The sequence below is a fragment of the Poecilia mexicana genome, unplaced genomic scaffold (genome assembly GCF_051168715.1).
Source record: "Poecilia mexicana isolate PSO_F unplaced genomic scaffold, ASM5116871v1 scaffold_4, whole genome shotgun sequence".
Classification (NCBI taxonomy): Eukaryota; Metazoa; Chordata; class Actinopteri; order Cyprinodontiformes; family Poeciliidae; genus Poecilia; species Poecilia mexicana.
Genome location: NW_028263373.1, coordinates 14,852,698 through 14,871,994, shown reverse-complemented (window position 1 = coordinate 14,871,994; position 19,297 = coordinate 14,852,698). Strand labels below are relative to the sequence as shown.

The 19,297-nt window shown below is 36.5% G+C and overlaps 2 protein-coding genes across 2 annotated transcripts; both read right to left on the bottom strand.

Annotated features, from left to right (window-relative positions):
- Nucleotides 1-988: 988 nt before the first annotated feature.
- Nucleotides 989-10,371, bottom strand: LOC106929992 (chloride channel CLIC-like protein 1). Its single transcript, XM_088005010.1, has 10 exons — nt 10,192-10,371; nt 9,569-9,592; nt 8,714-8,800; nt 7,931-8,125; nt 5,827-5,967; nt 5,636-5,735; nt 3,896-3,993; nt 2,883-3,029; nt 2,297-2,772; nt 989-2,166 (listed from the first exon to the last, which is right to left on the bottom strand). The coding sequence occupies exons 2-10, from the start codon at nt 9,584-9,586 to the stop codon at nt 2,106-2,108; spliced, it is 1,323 nt and encodes a 440-aa protein (XP_087861136.1). The 5' UTR covers nt 9,587-9,592; nt 10,192-10,371; the 3' UTR covers nt 989-2,105.
- Nucleotides 10,372-12,808: 2,437 nt separating this feature from the next.
- LOC106930014 (chloride channel CLIC-like protein 1) lies at nt 12,809-18,766 on the bottom strand. The gene is made up of 10 exons (XM_015007309.2): nt 18,388-18,766; nt 18,184-18,291; nt 17,680-17,790; nt 17,270-17,491; nt 16,841-16,981; nt 16,654-16,753; nt 16,425-16,522; nt 15,729-15,875; nt 15,025-15,639; nt 12,809-13,048 (listed from the first exon to the last, which is right to left on the bottom strand). The coding sequence occupies exons 1-10, from the start codon at nt 18,517-18,519 to the stop codon at nt 12,944-12,946; spliced, it is 1,779 nt and encodes a 592-aa protein (XP_014862795.2). The 5' UTR covers nt 18,520-18,766; the 3' UTR covers nt 12,809-12,943.
- Between the last annotated feature and the right edge of the window lie 531 nt (nt 18,767-19,297).

The following is a 19,297-nucleotide window of genomic DNA, read 5'->3' as shown; positions in this document are numbered from 1 at the left end:
TTAGCATTGATTTAAGAGAACTGTGTTTCACCAGTTTTGCAGTTTTCTGGAAATTTGTTCCAGATTTGAGGTGCATAGAAGCTGACTGCTGCTTCTCCAGACCAGAACCAGAAGACTTGAGTGGTTTTCAAAGTTTCTCCACAAACTGAAGAGCTTGCAAAGGTTTTGAGATCAGCATTTCACCTTAGAATTATTTTGAATCCTACAATTTTTTGTGTTTTTCATTAAAAAATTGATGTGATAATGACCAACCACAGGGTTCTTTTGTCAGGTTGTTGCTTGTTTTAATGGTAGTTATCAAATACTAGCACCCCTGTGACCCTGCAAGGATCAGTGGGTATAGATAATGCATGGATATTACTTTAATAGCTAATAATTGGATGAAGCATTTATGTGTCTTTTCTTTATTTATTTAACTGCTGAGGGTCAGAGTTGGGTATTTTTGATCATTTTAATGAGCCTCTCCCCACTAAATGGACATGCAATATGCATTCATGACATCCATATGTTGGTTAATGTATAGCATGTGTTCTGGTTGATTTTGTTGGTAGAAGTGCTGCTGGAAGCTCTCAGCTTATACAGTAACAGACTGTTTGATAAGAAGAAATAGAGAATTTAAAAAAAACTAAGACAACTTTGTTCTTGAAATCTTGTTAAATAACTTAAATTCTGGGGAAACGAAACAGAATCCTTACACTTTCAAAAAAAAAGTCATACCTACATCTGCAGTTTAATTTCTCATCTTTATCCCCACCAAACTTCTACCTCACTTTATTTTCACTCTAGATAGAAAAACAGAAAGTAAAACAAATCTTTTGCTGTTTTTATTATTATTATTATTATTATTATTATTATTATTATTATTATTATTATAATAATAATAATTATTATTATTATTCTAGAGGAATTACATGTAATTTCTCTGGTTTCTATTTTATTTCAAAAAGCTAACATTTTATGTGATGTGGTATAAAAATAGAATACAAACAATATTTCAACATCTTTTTATTACAAAAGGAAAGTGTAACACCAACTGTGCAAAAGTACAAACAGTAAAAAGAAAACCTTGAATCCCTTCAAATATTACAGAACTTGAGATGTTTTAACATTTTCAATGACAGGCAGACACAGATGACTGGATGCTTATTTGGGTCTGTAATAACTTTATTACATGGTTGTCTAGTGCCTGGACACATTTACTAATTACATATTTATTTATATAAAAACCAAGCCCATTTTATAAAGAAAGAAACAATGTCTGTGCAAACCTTAAAATCTTTTTAAGCACAAGTAGAGTCAGGAAGATTTTTTTTAAGAACAAATAAAGCAAGAGTCCAATTTCCTACCGCAGCAGTCAATATGAGCTGAAAATCCAAAATATCCTTCAAGATAGTCCACTTTTAAATATTAATCCTAATTTTAAACTTGTTAAATGTTAAGTGTATAATGTGGCCTCTGTTTTTGCTTTTTATGTTGCATGTCTTACAACATACCCGTACAAAAGGACATCTGTATGTTTGACAGTAACTCACAAAGTATGTAAAAAATATTTGTTTTTAAAGTTAATTGCTTTATAGTTTTTAAGAATTTAAGCAAAATGTATTGCACTCATTCATATTGTCTGCACTATTTTTATATATCTTATAACGACTTTAATTTCTAGAGAAAAAATTATTAAAACAGACATTCCAAAATTACTTAAATGTCAATATTTCAAGTTGTAAGTGTTTAATGCAAACAAGAAGCTTAAATTATCATACTAAACCAAGTATTTGGTTATTGCACATTCAGGCTTCATGAATCTATCCTTTAGTATAGCTCCAGCACCGCGATTATAGGAAATAGATAAAATATTTAAACCCAGTGTTAAAAAAATGTCTGAACTAAATCAGTTTAAGAGAGAATCAATGGAAACAAAGTCCTCCTGATACACTCAGCTCTTCCTTAATGCAGCCACAGTGCTGCAGACCAGATAATAAACTGCTCAGTGTTGGTTCAGCTTAATTTGAATCCAATTAATGCACTTTGAAGTGAACTGTCATCACTGATAGTAAATATTGATATTTAGCTTTGAGCTATAAATACAGGTAATCCGTTGGAGTTGATCATATTTTCTGAGCAGAAACATTTTCAGTATGAATCTCTGGGATGCTGAAGCCTTTTCTCCTGCATGGACAGATTAGCAAAAATGAGTCCCATTTTTCCACATGCTGTGACATCACAACGTTACAATGTTAAAATGTGCTTTCATAATCTTAAGAGTGATTTAGCTGAATGATTATAATAACTAACTCACCTGTACGCCCGAGGTGCAGGTGCTGTGGCGTCTCCACAAGGCTCATCATGAGAACCTTCCTTCTCTGCTTTTACCTTTTTATTCTTTGCCTGTGAATAATCTAATTTAGGTTGACTGCCTTTTGCTTGGTCTGTTGGAGTCACAGAACTAAACCTGACTTCCTCCTGCTGGTCTTCAAAGCTGTAGTTAACAGATATATTATTCCTCTCATCAGTGCTTCCCTGGCGCCCTTCAACGTCAGGAACCTCCTCAATATGTGGACGGCCAGCACTTCTTAGAAACTGTATATTGATCTCTTCCTTGGTGCCATTGGGTTGGCTCTGATGAATGACAATCTGCTCTAACCTGACATTGTCATTTTGGAGTTGGTTAGGTGCTTGTGTATTTACATTTCTACCCTGGTTTCTATACAACCAGGGTAGAAAACGTCTGGGTTGCTGATGGAAAACTGCTGGCAGTCCTCCCATAAGAACTACCTATCAGTCCAAGACATAAAGGTGGAAAACAAAGTCAGACTTAAATACCAGTGAAGAGATATACTGTGGATTAATTTATTAGCGTGAGTGTCATGATGACATATCTTTACCAAACTGAATATGGTGATAATGATGAGGACTGGTATCCAGGTGAAAAGTGGCAGATCTTTGAGGAGTGCTTGAAAAAAACCACCCATCCCTTCTCCTAGGGCCCTCAGTGGCTCTATGATGAAGGTGGTCAATGTGTACATAAATGCCTAAGAAAGGAAAAAGACAGATATCATGATACAACTTTCTGTTCATGAGGTATATATTTATTTTCTGACTATGAATCAGGACTATCTGTGTGATTATAGCCACGTGAATTGATGAGCAAAGACTTAAACTGCTATGAGGAACATGTGAGTTTTCATGACTATATTTCAGTGTATATACTTATTTTATATTGAAGAATCATGCAATATCTTTAGAGACCTCATGCAACCTTCTGTTTACGAAAAGCAAAAAAGACTAACAAATAATTATTACCCTTTAAAATAAAAATCTAAACAAAATTCATGTTGTGTATATTAAATTTTTTAAGAGCAGTCAGTCAAAATTACTGTAGAGTATAGGAAAACATAAAAGGGGGCAAAACATTCACCACAGCAACACTGAATAGTGTAAAAGGACTTGATGCCATGAAAGAACCAATTTTGTTTTCCTCATGCAGCACTTCCTTGTGGCCACTGTTGATATGATATGATATGATATGATATGATATGACATGACATGACATGATATGATATGATATGATATGATATGATATGATATTGTGGCCACAATATCATCTTTAAAATGTTAAGTCCTAAATTCAACAGTAAATAACAAATGTTGTATATTTAGAGGCTGTATGAATAATTAGTGATAAACATTTATGTGCTTTCATGGATGCCTGAGTGATAAATGCACTTAAGGCCCATTCTAACCTTACCTTGGCCCAAAAAGACACTGGATAAATGTTATTTGCAGGCAAAAACATTTAAAGTGGCTTTGAACATCAACAGAAAACAATTTCAGACCAAGCAACTCCCAAATCCAACATGGGATTAGCCTTGCAATATAAACAAGCAGAGAGGTTTACCTTGATTGGTGGTACCTCTAGAAACGGGTCAATTAGGAAGATCTTTTGGTATGCCTCACAAGGATCTCTTTGAAAAGTCCAAGTGGTTCTGAACCATTCTGAAAATAAAAAAACTACAATCACAAATGACCATACAGATTACAGTTACAGATAAAAGCTTTACATATTCTCTGTGCCATTTTCTTCACTTTCCGTAGTATTACAAATGCCTCAAAAGGGAAAACTGAAAGAGTGGAATTTAAATTATGAAATATAAATATAGGCAAAAAAATACTTAGACATTATACATGCTGTCCTTAGTATCTATAGCTTCAAAAACAAAAAAGCAATTTAATATCTTATTTAATAGCTTATAAAATTTCTGAATATGAACATTTTGTTTAGGAGCTTCTACACTATTCATAGCTGATAATAGATATTTGACACTTGAAGTTCTTCTGACCTACCACTGATTGCAAGCTAGTTCAGTATTGACTCTGTGTACAGTAAATAAATGCATTGTATGCATTTAGTCACCTCAATGTTTCAGAATATATTAATCAAACTTAGGTTAAGGGTTTGGGTCTTGCTTTGGATCTGTACAGTGTCATGAGCCTTTTTCTACTTTCTCTAACTGAAGGATGTTCCAGTCCAGTTCTCGAGAGCTACAATACTATCCTGCAATGTTTAGATGTGCTCCTTCTCCAACACATCTGAATCAAATGAAATTGACATAGTTCAGGGTTGTAGCTCTTGAGGATTGGACTTTGACACCCCTTTTCGTTATTTTCTTCCTCTGAGAATTTAACTATTGTTACTTCTCCTGCACTACTACTGCATGTGCAATCCATCAACTTACTGATTTCATGAGAAGTTGTTTCTGGCAGAAGAGATTCTGTGAAGTTTAATGATGCTCAAACTTCACAGAGAAATGTGTCTGAACTCTTCAGGTCTGAACTTTGCTAGCTGTAGTTTAGGATGACACACGTCCTAACCTGTGTTAAATGTTAATAAGCATTTAAGCTAACCAGCTGTCCATCTCAAAGTACTTTTATTTCATGTTTGATTTGAGGGGTTGTTCCAACCATCCATCAAACCTGCTTATCCTTACCAGGGTACCCATAGAGAGCCAAGACATGTACAGTTAGAGCATGCTAACTCCAAAAAAGATCCAGGCTGGGATTCAAACCTATGACCTTTTTGCAATGAGGTGATTGTTCTTTAAGTTTATTTGTGTTTACAAAATGCTCCTTTCAGATGTTGCTAAATCTCATCTTGAAGCGCCAGCTGAACCATTTAGGTTATGTTTCTTTCACAAATTTTTATTTAATTTTATCTTCAAATGTAAGATGTTAAAGTTCAGTAGGTTTATACATTTCATGTAAAGTTATAGATGTTCAACAACTCAAATTGTTGAAACAGCTGAGCTTTCTTCTATACAATTTTATCAAATTATTTTTTAAAGATTATTTTTCCTCCAGCTGGGTCTCCTGTTGGAAGTTTGCTTTTGTTCAAGAGACACATTTTGATAACAGAGTCAATAAGCCTATAGTCCGGTTCCCATCTTATGTGTTTTAGGTGTTAAACAAAATCGTATTTAATTTTCACAAGTAATAAAGTGAGAGTAATGCAGTCTAATTCTTTAAAGGTTGAATGCTTTCCTGTAAATCAGGATTTATAATCTTTATGTTTTTCCCTGACTTGACCAAAGAACCAGTTTCATTTTAAAAATCTGTTTATTCTTAGCTCTTTCTGGCTTACCTCGAAGACTACCAAACCAGCTAAGATTCTGTAGTCTCATGCACTCTTGATGGATTATTTCCACTTTCATGATTTTGCTCTGGTGTTTTGCATAGGCCTCCTAATCAAATGAAAAACAAAAAGAGAAATGTAAATTGTTATACACTGAATGAGAACAAAACTAAAGAAGAAAATAACAAGCTCTGTTTCACCTTGTACAGATAGAGCCAGTTCCAAGGAATACTGACAAAGAAGGAGATGGCAAATGTTGTAATGAAACAATTCGTCCATGAAGCTCTTAGCCGTGACATAATTAAGAGCATAATTAAGACAACTATAGAAACGAATCCAATCTGCAACAGAGAAGAATAAAACTAGTTAAACAAGATTGAAATCTCCTCAATCCTGGAGGAGTTTTCAAGACTGAATAAACTCAACCTCGAGTTTTCTCGGTCTTGAAACAACATCTGTTATTTGAATTGCAGGTTCAAATTACAATACTTTGTCGCACAGCACCAAACTGGATTTCATAGCTTTTAAATTAAATCATCTGCAAATTGCATGTAGGTTTTTCTCCGCTTCCATTTGCATGAACTATTACTGATTTCTTTTTTTAATCATTTGTAATTATATGTTAAAGTAAAAGTGTCATTTTCCCCAAATTTGTAGTAAAATTTAATTTTCAACAATTACTTGCAGAAAATTAAATTAGAAAGTAATTTTCTCAGACCTAACTTTAACTTGAATAAGTTCATATTAATTCTTCACCATAATACTAATGCTTAAACTTAAGAATATATTTGATGGGATAACTTTGATTTTCACCCACAACTTTTCAATCTTTGCATTCTTTCTATTAGTGTTTCAGACTACTGATTGCACTGGTGATAACCAGTAACTCATTAAGAAGAATCTAGAATGTTTTGAGGATCTGGTCCCAAATGCAGACAAGAGAATCATCAAATTTGCAACTGTCAAAATAAGATGTACAGAGGAACAAAAGAATCTACAAAAAAATGTAGGTACGCTGGTGTGGAAGACAGCAGCCTAAGGACAATGTAAGGTGGTAAATAAACTGGCTAACTTTGAACTGCTGAGGAAATGACTGATGCACGTGAGACCCAGATGACAAAACTGAGAGGTGTCGGTATGAATCCCAAATGCGTACATTTAAAAGAGCAATTTGAAAAGCATCCACCAGCAGCAGGTTTCGATGCTGAAGTAGAGTATTCATCAAACAGCAATAAAGCTAAAATATGTCAGCTCCCTGTCTGATTTGTATGACCAGACTTAAGACTGCAAGTGTCCTTCAGACCATCTTAATACAACTGCTTAGGTTCAAGGCGAGCTTAGGGAGCAGAGAGGGATTCCCCTCAGACCAGCTGAGGCTTTCCAGGTTGGGGAGTCATGGCACATTCGGGACACATTCTGCAACCTGTTTCCAAAAAGTAAGTCCAGACTCTCCTCTCCTTTTCTTACATTTCTCTGTAATCCTCCTCTACATGCTAATGTTGGTGTTTTAACCCTCACTTCTGGGAGTTTTTGTTTGGCGAGGCCTTCAATCTACAACTCAGGTCCCTGGTTCACCACTGGGTAATTGTGCTGAGATTTTAAAGTGATTTATTTCAACTCCCTCCTGGAGTCACATCACAGATCTGTCTATGTTGATAGGGGGACTGTCTACATCAATAGCTATTGAGTGAAGATAGACAGTCTTGAAGCGCGGGAATAAGCTGTTTTCTCTTGAAGAAGCAGACACACACAGGAGAGGCAGTGGGGGTGTGTGGGGTTTTAATATAAAATTGACTTTTTTAGCTTTATAAGATGGTATAATGTTATTTCCCCTCATTAAAAACACAACCATAGTGTTCCTTTGATTCTCAAGGTACCTAAATATTTTCTCTCACAAAATTCACACTCACACTCAGCTACTCCAGACTAGCAGAAGCAGCAATTAGAAAACACCTGCTGGAACTGCGCATCTTCTGAGCTCATCATATGAGCTACTTCTCAGTCAGACGTTGCTAAGAATGGTTGTAAACTGTATAATGGAGGAGCTTGTGATGACGTGCTCAAGGCGGAGTGTCAAAAAGAACAGGAACTACTTAAAGGGACAGAAGTCCAGTTTCAAGGTGTCAATTTATGAAGTCAAATTTCTTGATGAAGATGAAACTATGAACCTAGAAAATACATACTACAACCTCCTTAAGGTTTTCTCTCAATCTTTTCATTTTTAAGACATTACATTTATAAAATATAGTTTACCAGACAGTATTTAGTTGGGTTAAAAATTAATAAAAAAAATGATAATCTTACTATTAACAATGGGAGAAACATGTTGTCAGAACTTGTGACAACAGGTGTAACTTCCACCAGTATGCCACTGAGAGCTTCATCCAAAGCCTCGGGTGTCCAGTTGTCTTCACCATTCATAAACGATTCCATTTCATTTATAGTTGATCTTGACAGCTTGATTTTGGCATTGTAGTAAAAGTCGTCGATGTCTGTGGGCTGAGAGAGAGATTGGGAAAAGTGCATTAAAGTGAAAATGACATTTTCTCTTGTTTTGTTCGACAGGTATTTATCAAACAAAAAACCACCAGGGTTATAAAGTTTGAAAAAGGAAACACTCCAAAAACACAAAATCTTACCAAGTATTTCCAGTCTACTGTAATTTCTAGTGCAAATATCTTAGTCTGCTTTTCAATAATACATAAAAAAGATATAGGAGCTTGTTTTGAGTTAGTATTTCCTTTATATTGATTAAAAAAACATACTATATGTATTTCACATTGGCAGATTATTTCACTTGTATCAAGATATTTTTTCCACACTATAAGTGAAATAATCTGCTAATGGAAAAAGTACTTTTTCACCAATGCTAAGGAATCACTGACTTAAAACAAGCTCATATTTCTTGCTGAAAAGTTAATTACAAAAGTTGGTTTTGTCTCATTTCAAGTGAGTTAAGATATTTGCACTAGAAACTAAACTATAACTACTTGGTAAGATTTTGTGTTTTTGCAATGTGCAATTTGACCCCAGAACATTGCAACACAAAAAATACAGCATAATAGAATCCATAAAATCCTGACTTACCTCAGTAGCTCTGTATATTTCTTTCAAGAGCCTGCCAAGAAACCTCTTCAACACTAAATCACAGTGCAGTTTTGGTTTTGCCACCACCTTCATGAGATAAAAACAAAGTACTTAGAGAACAGAACTTTCTCAGTCCATCTTGACCACTGTTGTTCTGGGGACCTCCAACGCTCAATTTTAGGTCTTATTTTGTTTATTTTATATTTATTGCCTCTAGGTCAAATTTTTAGCATTTCATTGACTGCTTTGCAGATGAAGTCCAGATTCATATCCCCCTAAATATGATAATTGGTCAAATCTGAATCAGCTGGAATTAATAGATTGTTTAGCTAAATTATGGATGGACCTAAATTTTCTTCTCCTCAATCACAACAAAACTCAAGTCTAATTGGCCAAAAAAAATTTTACTCAAAATTTTAACTCAGGATTAGCTCCATGTTGTCTGTTAGGGATCTTGATGTTTCATTTGATAGCTGTTTAGAATTAGTCAAAAAACTTAGTTCAGTTGTTAAATCAAGTTTTTACCACCTGTAGCTTTTAGCAATGCTGAAGCCTTATTTTTGTTTTTTGAAGGAATTATCTGTACCATTATTACATTGCAATTGGATTATTGTAATTCTTTATATAAAGGCGTGGATAAATCCTTAACACAGTGTCTTCACATGATCCTGAATGCAGCAGATCGGCTTCTTCCTCCCCGTTTGATGCCCCAAGTGCCTTTAGTATCTGAACTGATAAAGTTTGTTGATTTATCTGAAGCACCAAATGAGTCACACAGATATTTAACAGCCATGAATATCATGACATACAGATTTATAAAATCCAACAGTTTTAATATAAAAAAAATCTACTAACCTCAAAGGGATTCCACATTCTTTCCTGTCAAATAGAACAAAATCAACATCTGATTTTAGTCAGACTTCTTTACATCAGGTATGTATCAGGTGTATCTTTTCTGAAAGCAGCTACACTCACTGGCAAGCAAGATTGAGAGGGAAGATATCTGTCTATAATGGGAAGGGTAGGAGCCTTCATTCTACATGACGATATGCATGTAGAATGCGTATCCCACAACGAATAATCTAGCTGAGTGGCTGACACTAATCTCTACTCATAAAAGGAGGAATGCAAGTTGCCATTTAATTTATCTCTCCTGTTAAAAAGGTACAGATTTTAGGATATCAGAAAGTAAATTAAAATCAATTAGTAGTCCAATCCCAGTTCTTTAGATTGTTTGGCACCATACTAAGCATCAAGTCAGAAGTAGTCAGAAGTTCATATTAATTTATGGAGACAGATTAGAAATGCAAGAATAAACTGTTTGGAAAGATCTAATTAGTTCCTAATGAGTTATATATGTCTTTTTCAGAGATCCAAATTACTCTAAACAAATGTCATATTTGAGCATAAAACATATCAGGATACCTGGTTTTTTTAAAATACAACAGATTTAATATAAATATAAAACATCTACTAACCTCAGAAGGTTCCCAGCCACACACAATCCTGTTGAATTGAACAAAGTGAAAATCTGACCTGAGTCAAGGTGCTTTACATCAGGTGTGGTTTCTCAAACAGCAGCTATGCTTGCTGGCAAACAGAATTGGGAGGGAACATACCTGGCTGTAATGGGAAGGGTAGAAATCTTGAATCTACATAATGACACGTCACCTGAACAAGTTAGCAGAGCCACTCATGTTAACCTATTAATTGTGCTTCTCAAAAATAGGAGGATAATGCAAGTTTGCCAAGCAATTCATATATCTCATATGCTGAGAAAGGTGCAGATTTTAAGATTGCAAAGGAGATATTAGGCTCAATATTATTAGTATTCAAATCCCAGTTCTTTACAATCCTTGGTACCATCCTGAGCATCAAGTCAAAGGTGGTGTCAGTGTTAAGCTAATAACCCCAAAGCAAAAAGGATTAATGTGCACACTTACATTCTGGCATGGATTAGAAGACATGGATGTATAGTTTGGAAGGTGTGTCAGAGTATGGATTTAGGCATCTTGATGTTGATTGACAGAAAGCAGTTAAGTTTGATCAAACATAACAGCAAACAAAATTGCCCTGTCAAGGAATTCACTTCCTTAACTTGTGAATTGTAAGATGTTTGCTTTGAGTATCCAAATGTAGAAAGTCATACTCTGTGACTGCACTTAAGATGTTTGAAATAATTTCTTATTACAACTGTGCGTTACTGGCAAAATAAGAAACATCCAGACTCACAATGATGCCCCAAAACAAGCCCATATGTATGTCACTTTTGCGCTAAACCAATGGTGCCTAAATCCATTTCACTACCATCCTACTACTTTTAGATGCAACTTCTCTTCAACTCACCTGAATCAAAACATGTTAATAAGGAAATTCAGCTTGTTAAAGAGTGATGGAGCAGAAATACATCAAAATGTTGCTGGACAGTGGCCCTTGAAGACTGGACATGGGCACCCGTAGGCTAAACTATGGTGATTGTAATATTTTCCCGCTCTGCTGAAATCTTTGTGCTCTACATAACGATTTAAATAGATTTACATATCTATTAAAAAAAACACACGATAATGTCAATAATTTGTGGTGCTTCGCTACTGTAAGTAGTCTTCAACAATGACTCAGTGGCCACATGAAACTCTTATCTAAAAGAGTATCTAAAGGCACACAAAACCAATATTTGCAACATTCATTTTCTCATAGAAATTGCTATTTGCACCAACCCCACTGCACTCCAGATAATTTCTACGCCATTTTTGCAAGTCCTAAGGACTGTTAAAAGAACCACACATGGGCCTGACCGACAGTAACCATTTTCTGGTGTCACAGAGGAAAAATGTTATTCACACCTAAGCCATGGTTTTCGAGCCATGGTTTTGATTTCACTAACACAAATAGGGTTCAGAAAGAGAAAGGAAACAAAACTTAGAACCTTTCTCAGGAAATGGAAACCTTAAGCATTTGTAGAAATGAAAGGATGTAAACCTAATATTGTTTTGGTAATGGCACATACCAGCAGGGTGAATGACGGTAACATAAACTTGTATTTCTTGCTTGTTCAGGGCCTGCATTTCTAAAATTGGACATACTGTGCAATACCTCAAATACTTGTTTTAACTCCTGTGTAGAACATGTTGATGAATTCCTCTTTTCAACATTGGATTACTGTCTGTCACAGTATGAAAGTGCAACTTGAATATTAAATTATAGCCGGTATCAGGACGTCAAACTCCCTTCAAAAGGTCCCTGGCTTATTAAAAATATAGTCATGTGTTTTGATAAAGTGAACGTTTGGATTATTTTCCAACAAAAAAAAAAATTAGGTTTAGATTGCATAGAAATATAGATTTTTTTTTTAAATATCTTAAAAGTTTCACTTTAAATTCAACCATAATTGTGGAAAACCAACCTCAAGGAGGCTCATATATTTGCGAAAGGTTGCGCCCAAAATGGAAAACAATGCGAAACTCTGATCAACTATGAAAGTGAACAATAATTTGCATCTGTTTGAATACAGCCAAAATCTCAGATTCAATAACATTTTCTATATTGCTCTCAACGATTACATTTGTTCAATTATAAATAGACTGTGGAAAATGATTTAATGTTTGTAAACTGTTGAGTTTTATTCATCCATTTTCCACCACTTAGGTTTTTTTAAAAGCATTTTAGTCTTTTATGTGCTGATTTTTTTAAATAAAACTCACCTTTCATTTCCCTCCACCTAGTTTTTCTTAATCATTCTAATGCAAACATTTATTCTTTCAAAATATTCAGCTTGATACTTAGTACAATGCCACCATTTGAACCTTCAAACACAATATACATCCAAACAATATGAACTTTATTTCCATAAAGGCTGGATTCATTAATTAAAAAAACATTTATTTGGAAGTTCAATTAAAAATAAAAATCTGATATTACTCTTAATTAAACTTTAGTAGCATCATTATTATCCACCTGTAAAACAACAGCACAGCTCTGAAATTCCCATCATCCTGATGCTGTTGAAGAAAGGCTGCGGTGTAACTCAATGCTCTGCTCTTTTTACCTTAAAAGACAAAGTAAAACCGTACAAAGAAACAAGCAGCCATTCAACAAATGTGAGCACAAAGCAGAAAATGAACTGTACAGTTGAATAAATAGCCACAGTCCAACATTTATAAGCCATTTGCTCTAAGACCAAATAGCACCAGTCACTGATGGTATAAAACTTGCTGTTTTGATCAGCAGTATTTACTCTGCTGCCGCTGGATTTGTCTCTTGAACAGGAACTCCAACCGTCTCTATTCCCGTCTGTGATATCGAGTGGGTCTGTTCTTCTCCTGAGGCTCCTGGATCCTGTAGGGACAAGATTGACATTTAAGTTTTACACGCAGCTTGTGTATGCGTTGGCCTAATGGAGACACCTTTTCTGCTCCGAATAAACGCCACCACTTGTCTTTGGAAAACGCATCTCTAACTCCATCATCCCCAATGCTGGGATGCCTCAAGGGTGTGTGCTCAGTCCACTGCGGTTTATGCTGTTACCATATTAACTTTGATTCACGTAGTCATTAAATTTGTTTGTGATACTATAGTAGTTTACATTAATCCATCATTCCCATAAAACAGCCAAAGGGAGAAACTCAAAAAGCTACAGGGCTGGTGCAGACAACAACAGGTTCTCCCATGATTCATCCAAAATGTTGAAATTGGCTCTGATTGATGTAGCCACATCTCACCGTTTTGTTCGCACCGAGGCATGACGCAACGTCAGGCCTGGGTTAAACTATTTCGCTCAGAGCTCTGTGTGATGCGTTGTGTGATTGGTCAAAGGTTTGTGGCCACGTTTTATGCAGAAATGCGCTTGGACAGCAATGTTAATATTTGCTTCAACTTGTCCACTTCCACTATCTGTTTTAATTCTTTTGAGGAGCATTGATCTGACACAGCAAGGAATTATAGTTATATGTGCAATTTTTCAATGAACAACTACAAAGACTGTCATTTGGGTAAAACTCATGGATGGAAAATGCAATGCTGTTGTCAAGGGATGCAGCTGTCTGAAAATAGATGTGGCACTTTCTTTGTGTCTAGTTTGTGAAAGCAAAACGGCAGATGCAGAGAGGGAGGGGGAAGTCAAGCGGGTCGGAGCATGACATATACTGAAGATGGAGGGGTGTCACCAAGGTGGTCTGCGCTGTTGCATGAAAGTTGTGTGGAAATACAAATTTCATGCAACCATTTGACTGTGTCGACTGCTCAGCTTTTGGATGAGGTACAGAAGAGCTTATGATGCTCAGTGAGGATAAAATACACAAGATGATATCGGACGACTGGGGTTAAAGATCTGTTTACCAGCAGCACACTTTCAGAAGGAAGAGTGAATAAGCCTCTAAAAGTTTACATCTCTGATGACCTCATGTGGTGGAACAACAGCACTGCAATATTGAAACAAACCAAGAGGCCTTTCTGAAAAAACTAAAAACAAACATCACTATGAACCAGCATCTTCCCCCCAGATGCAATATGCCAGATAAGAAGCACATGTAGAAGATAATGAAGGAGCTTTCAGCAAACACCTGATAGGTTTCCCCCAGAAAACTTGCTAAGCCTGGTGGTTGGGGCAGTTATTCATCCAGTGGCTGGTTGTTGTTTTGAGTTAAAAGATGTTTCAAGTTGACAGGAAATTTGAAAATATCACTTGATGATCATGTGTTATTGAAAGACTGTTAGATTAATATCTGAACACCAACTATAAAGTCTTAAAAAATGCAAACATTTTAAAAAGACTTAAATAAATAAGCAAAGCTTAGCCTGGTGGGGGCACAAGTAAAGCCTGGTGGCCCGCCAGACTTATAGTACATGGGGGAAACCCTGGATGTCAGATCACATTAGTGCAATTGCTGTGTTGACATATACACAAAAAAGCCACTTATTTGTAATTTAGAGTCCTTTAAAAGTAGTTTGATCGTTGATCATACATTTATGTAGCAGCACCAAGATTTTCTATGAAATATTAATATTGCTGTTATGGCTGGTAACCTATATTTATCAATATTGTTTTTGTTAGTAAATATATTTCAGTATTTCAACACACTGAAAAAATGACTACACCAGTGACATTAAACACAGATTTTAAAGCAACAAAAAACTCCCAAAAACCCAGGTCTTTACCAGTTTATGTTGCAGTTATTATTATTATTATTCAGCCTCCTGTTTGTGCATTCATGGCACTGCAGCAGTGAAACCACATTCACAATTGAAAGGACACTTAAAAACTATGATAAATCTTCTAATCTGAACTAGTTTGATGCAAATTAAAAACAACTCACCTGAACATCAGTCTGTGAAGGCTGTATGTCTGCTGGCTGGGGTGGCTTTACTGCAACGTCTTTTCTGGGTTCATCTTTAGAACCTGTCTGCTTTGTTTGTATCTGTTTCTTCTTTGCTTGTGATGAATTTGATTCATTTTGTTGGTTTTTTGGTTGGTCCTTTTGAGCAGCAGCATTTTCTTTTTCTACCTCCTCCGGGGCCTCCTGCTGGTCTTCAGACCCTGAGTTAGCAGAAGCGTTCTCCACTTCAAGCCTTTCCTCATGCTGCTCACCATCTAGTTCATCCTCGCTGAACCGAGGGTCTGCAGCTTTTAGAGTCTCCACACCGATTGGTGCTTTTTCCTCCTTGACCCTGTTGGGTCGTCTGCGGTGAATGTGGTTCCTGTCCAAACTCGCATTATCGCCTTGCTGCCGTGAGCTGTGCTGTTGAGCAATTGCAAGTGGAGGTGCGTGAGCAGGTGCGTCTCCTCCAGCCAGGTAGTCACGGTTCTCAATCCTGGGAGGAGGACGCTGGTTATGCTCCAGCTCTGCAGGAGGTGGATCCCTGCGAGGGCGGCGAAAAGGCGCCATGATGCCATGCTGAAAGGCTGCGTGCACACTTCCATACATGACCACCTGGGTGAGAGTCAAACATACCTGTCAAAAGATCCATCGCCTTTACCTTTCACCTTAATTTATTACTAAGTGTGATGACGTGTGCTTACCAAAATAGAAAGCACAATAGTGATGAGGACTGGGATCTGCAGCGTAACCGGGAGATCTTTGAGGAGTTCCCTGAGGAACTCGCTGATTCCCTGCCCAAAATGCTTCAGAGGCTCTGTGATGAAGGTTGTGATGGTGACTGAAATAGCCTAAAAAAATAAAGTATTTAAGGATTAAACATTATAATAACGCAAGTGAAAGTTGATGTTTAACAACAAGTAAAACAACAACAGAAAAAACATTTTAACATGAAAATAACTTTCAGTTAGTAGCTGGATAAAATGTTCAAAGTCAGACATCTATGTCTGCAGTTAACTCAAAGCAGGAATACGAAAACACGATTTAGCTAAGTATTGAACACAACAACATTCACCAACATTATTGCATGTTTTTGCCATCTACTTTTATTGAATGCTATTTTTTACTTGTCTGGTATTAAGCTTTTTAGGTGATCTCAAACATTTAAGTGAGGCAAAAAAAGAAAGAAATCTGTCAGGGAAGGAATACGTTTCAACAGCACGATTCATGTAAAGACCTGCTGCACAGGTCCTAGTTTTCGTGTCATGATTATGCTAATGTGAATAACCTGGCAGCATGATTGAGCTTTTACATAATACTAGGCAGATGCTTCAAGCGTTATAACAGGTCCGTTTACCCCCTCAACAAACATTAACACATTCATCAACATGAATGCCTACCTTGGTTGGAGGCACCAGCAGGAGGGGGTTAACCATGAGGACTTCATAGTATTTTTTGCAGGGGTCATCTTGCAGAGTCCAGGTGGTTCTGAACCACTCTGGAGAGTAATAATATAATAATTCATGCAACAGTTAAAAGTGCATTTCTTTTACTGAATTTTGCAAATATTAAGTTGAACCAACTGATTCGGCTTTCATCGAATATGTGTGATTATGCTCGACGGCTTACCTTTTAGATTATCCCTCCAGTTAATTTTCTTCACTCCGGTGCATTTTTCATTAAAGTTTTCCATCTGTACTATGTCGTTCTGGTGCTTAGCGAAAGCAGTCTGATTAAGCAAGAAAAGCACATTATTTCTAAGCTCTGCATGGCAGCGAAATGAAACAGCAAAACACCTGGAAGAGCTCGTTTTCACCTGGTACAGATAGAACCAGTTCCAGATTATACTGACAAAGAAGGAAACGGCAAACATCCTCCTGAACTGGACCAACCAGGAGACGGCTGACCACAGCTGGGAGCATATTATGGTTGATATAATGAGAACAAGTATCGTGATCTGCAAAACAGGGAAAAGAAACGAGAGTTAACATAAATAACTTAACACCTAAAGCTTATAGAAGACACTTAGAAGGTTTTAGTCAGTCTAGTTATTATTATTTAACGCTACACCTGGTTAAAACCTCAATTAGAGTATAGAAATGTACTTTTATTGCTGGTTAATGTTTAAGAAAGGTAAAAAAAAATCTGACTGCAAGCTTGACCTTTGACTTACTTACGAGATATACAAAGGCCAGCTGACCTGTAACCTACTAAAGATACTATACATGCAAAAGAAAATCAATACCTTTAATACTGTATCCAGCTCCACACCGAAGGAATCTTCAAAACGCCACTTCCAAGCCTCATAATCATGTTGTTTAAAGTCCACCAAAATCTGACTGACTGCATTGTCCAGAGCTCCCGTTCTCCATCGATCCTCGCCCTCCAGAAGTGACTCAATTTCAGTCATGGCTTGTTTGGACAGCTTGATTTTGGCATCATAGAAGACATCCGACGAGTCAGTTGGCTGATGAGATTGAAAAAAATAAAGACAGAAAATTGATTGTTTTTGTTTTGTTTAGTGTGTTAATAAGCTTTTTGGGTTCATTCATATAAAAAAAAAAACACCAAAAGCTACTGTGCTTCATAGTGAATCCAGTTATAACGGACATCATAATAATGATTTATAATGGCTTGTATTAAATCAGGACCCACCACACCAATTCTTTGTATTTCCTTCAACAGCCTGCTGAGGAACCGCTTGAACACTGGGTTGCAGGTAGGCTGTTGTGACATTCGCGCCATCTCCTTCGTCTGGTCCTCAATCTAAAGCAAAGTAAAACAATACAGATGACTTTCTGTACATTCATACTAACACTAATGTTTTTGGACTGTGTGAGGAAGCTAGAGTACCCAGAGAGAACCCACACATGCACAGGAAGAATGTCAACTCTACACATAAAATCGGGATTCAATCCCAGGACCTTCTTGCAAGGCAACAATGCTACGGTTACTGTTTACAAAATAAAATGGTTTACTATTTTTATTCATTTTCTCAAAAAAAATACATGAAAACTCGTTTGGTAAGTCTTTATATTATGCTTCTTTATACGTTTCTGAATCCAGCATACATAGCTGCCATCTTTAGTGTCTGCTGCTGTGAGGCTGAAGGAAAGTGAACATTTTACGTTTAAGTCTCTAACTTTGGTGAGCACTAACTTGTCTCTGCAGATCCTCCTTCTGCTGATTACAGGTCGTCAGCTCAGCCTGGGTCTGGTCCTGGACGTACTCTCTTCTTTTGGTGACCACGTTGGTAAAGGTTGTTGGCTGGGAAGTAACACACCCACAGGCTGAATACGGCACCAGAACCAGAGACATCACCATATTTTTCATACCACTCAATGAGTTTGTGTATTAACCAACCTCGGGTGATTTCTTCATCGTTTTGGTGCTGGAATCGTAGTTGAGCATGTCGTAAGGATCCAGCCAGTCGTCGTCTGCTTCCTGACCCCGAGCAGACAGTGACAGGTAGCACAGCAGCAGTAAGAACAGCATTTTGTACAGAGGACCAACTAAACAGCAGCTCCAGCCCACCTCAAGACGAACTAAAACAATTATGTCGAGAGGATACAGCTACAGCGACAAAGAGCCTATCGAGACACCAACTTTTGTTCATGTCTTCATTTAAAACATTACTGCGTTACCGAAAGTAAAAGTTACCGCCGCATAAACGCTTCCAACCGCACAACAACACGAAGTAACAGAGGATCCAGGAAAGATCTTTTTCTTCTTCTATAGCGTTTACTGGCGGTTTACAAACTTGGTGTATTACCGCCATCAACTGGACGGAGAGATGTAATTCAGAAATATTTTTTTCCAGGAAAGATCCGGTTTCGGCTACTTTAAAAAAAACCGGAAGCAGCTTAAGGGATTGTGGGAAATGCAGTTTGTCATAAAAAAAATATTTAAAACTGATGTCTCTCAAAATAAAGTGGAAATAAGAAACCACTGATTGCCTTCTCAAATGTGTTTTTAAAATATTCAGTCAATAGCCAAACCATTAAAAGGCTTTGAATTGGTTATATAGTTTATGCAATTAGGGTTCTTAGAGTACATCTAAAACTACAAGGAAGTAAATGCCTTTTAGCGATATCAGATTAGCTCCATCTTCATTTTCATTATCTGAAACTAAAGATTTAGATTTTTAAAACATCAACCTTGAATTTGACTGAATTAGATTATTTCTCAAGAAATAGTAACACAAAGAAGAATTGGAAAGTAAATATTTTATAGAGCCCCAAACAACTCAACCTCAATTTAAACCATTAAGATC

Excerpts from the sequence above, each read along its gene's own strand:
- LOC106930014 (XM_015007309.2), bottom strand. The coding sequence starts at position 18,519 with ATGCTGTTCTTACTGCTGCTGTGCTACCTGTCACTGTCTGCTCGGGGT. Across the intron at positions 16,754-16,840 it reads ACTGGTTCTATCTGTACCAG|ACTGCTTTCGCTAAGCACCA; the intron begins GTGAAAACGAGC and ends TTGCTTAATCAG. Across the intron at positions 15,876-16,424 it reads TGCTGGTGCCTCCAACCAAG|GCTATTTCAGTCACCATCAC; the intron begins GTAGGCATTCAT and ends TTATTTTTTTAG.
- LOC106929992 (XM_088005010.1), bottom strand. Across the intron at positions 2,773-2,882 it reads TTATCACCATATTCAGTTTG|GTAGTTCTTATGGGAGGACT; the intron begins GTAAAGATATGT and ends TTGGACTGATAG. Across the intron at positions 2,167-2,296 it reads CCTGCACCTCGGGCGTACAG|GAGAAAAGGCTTCAGCATCC; the intron begins GTGAGTTAGTTA and ends CTGTCCATGCAG.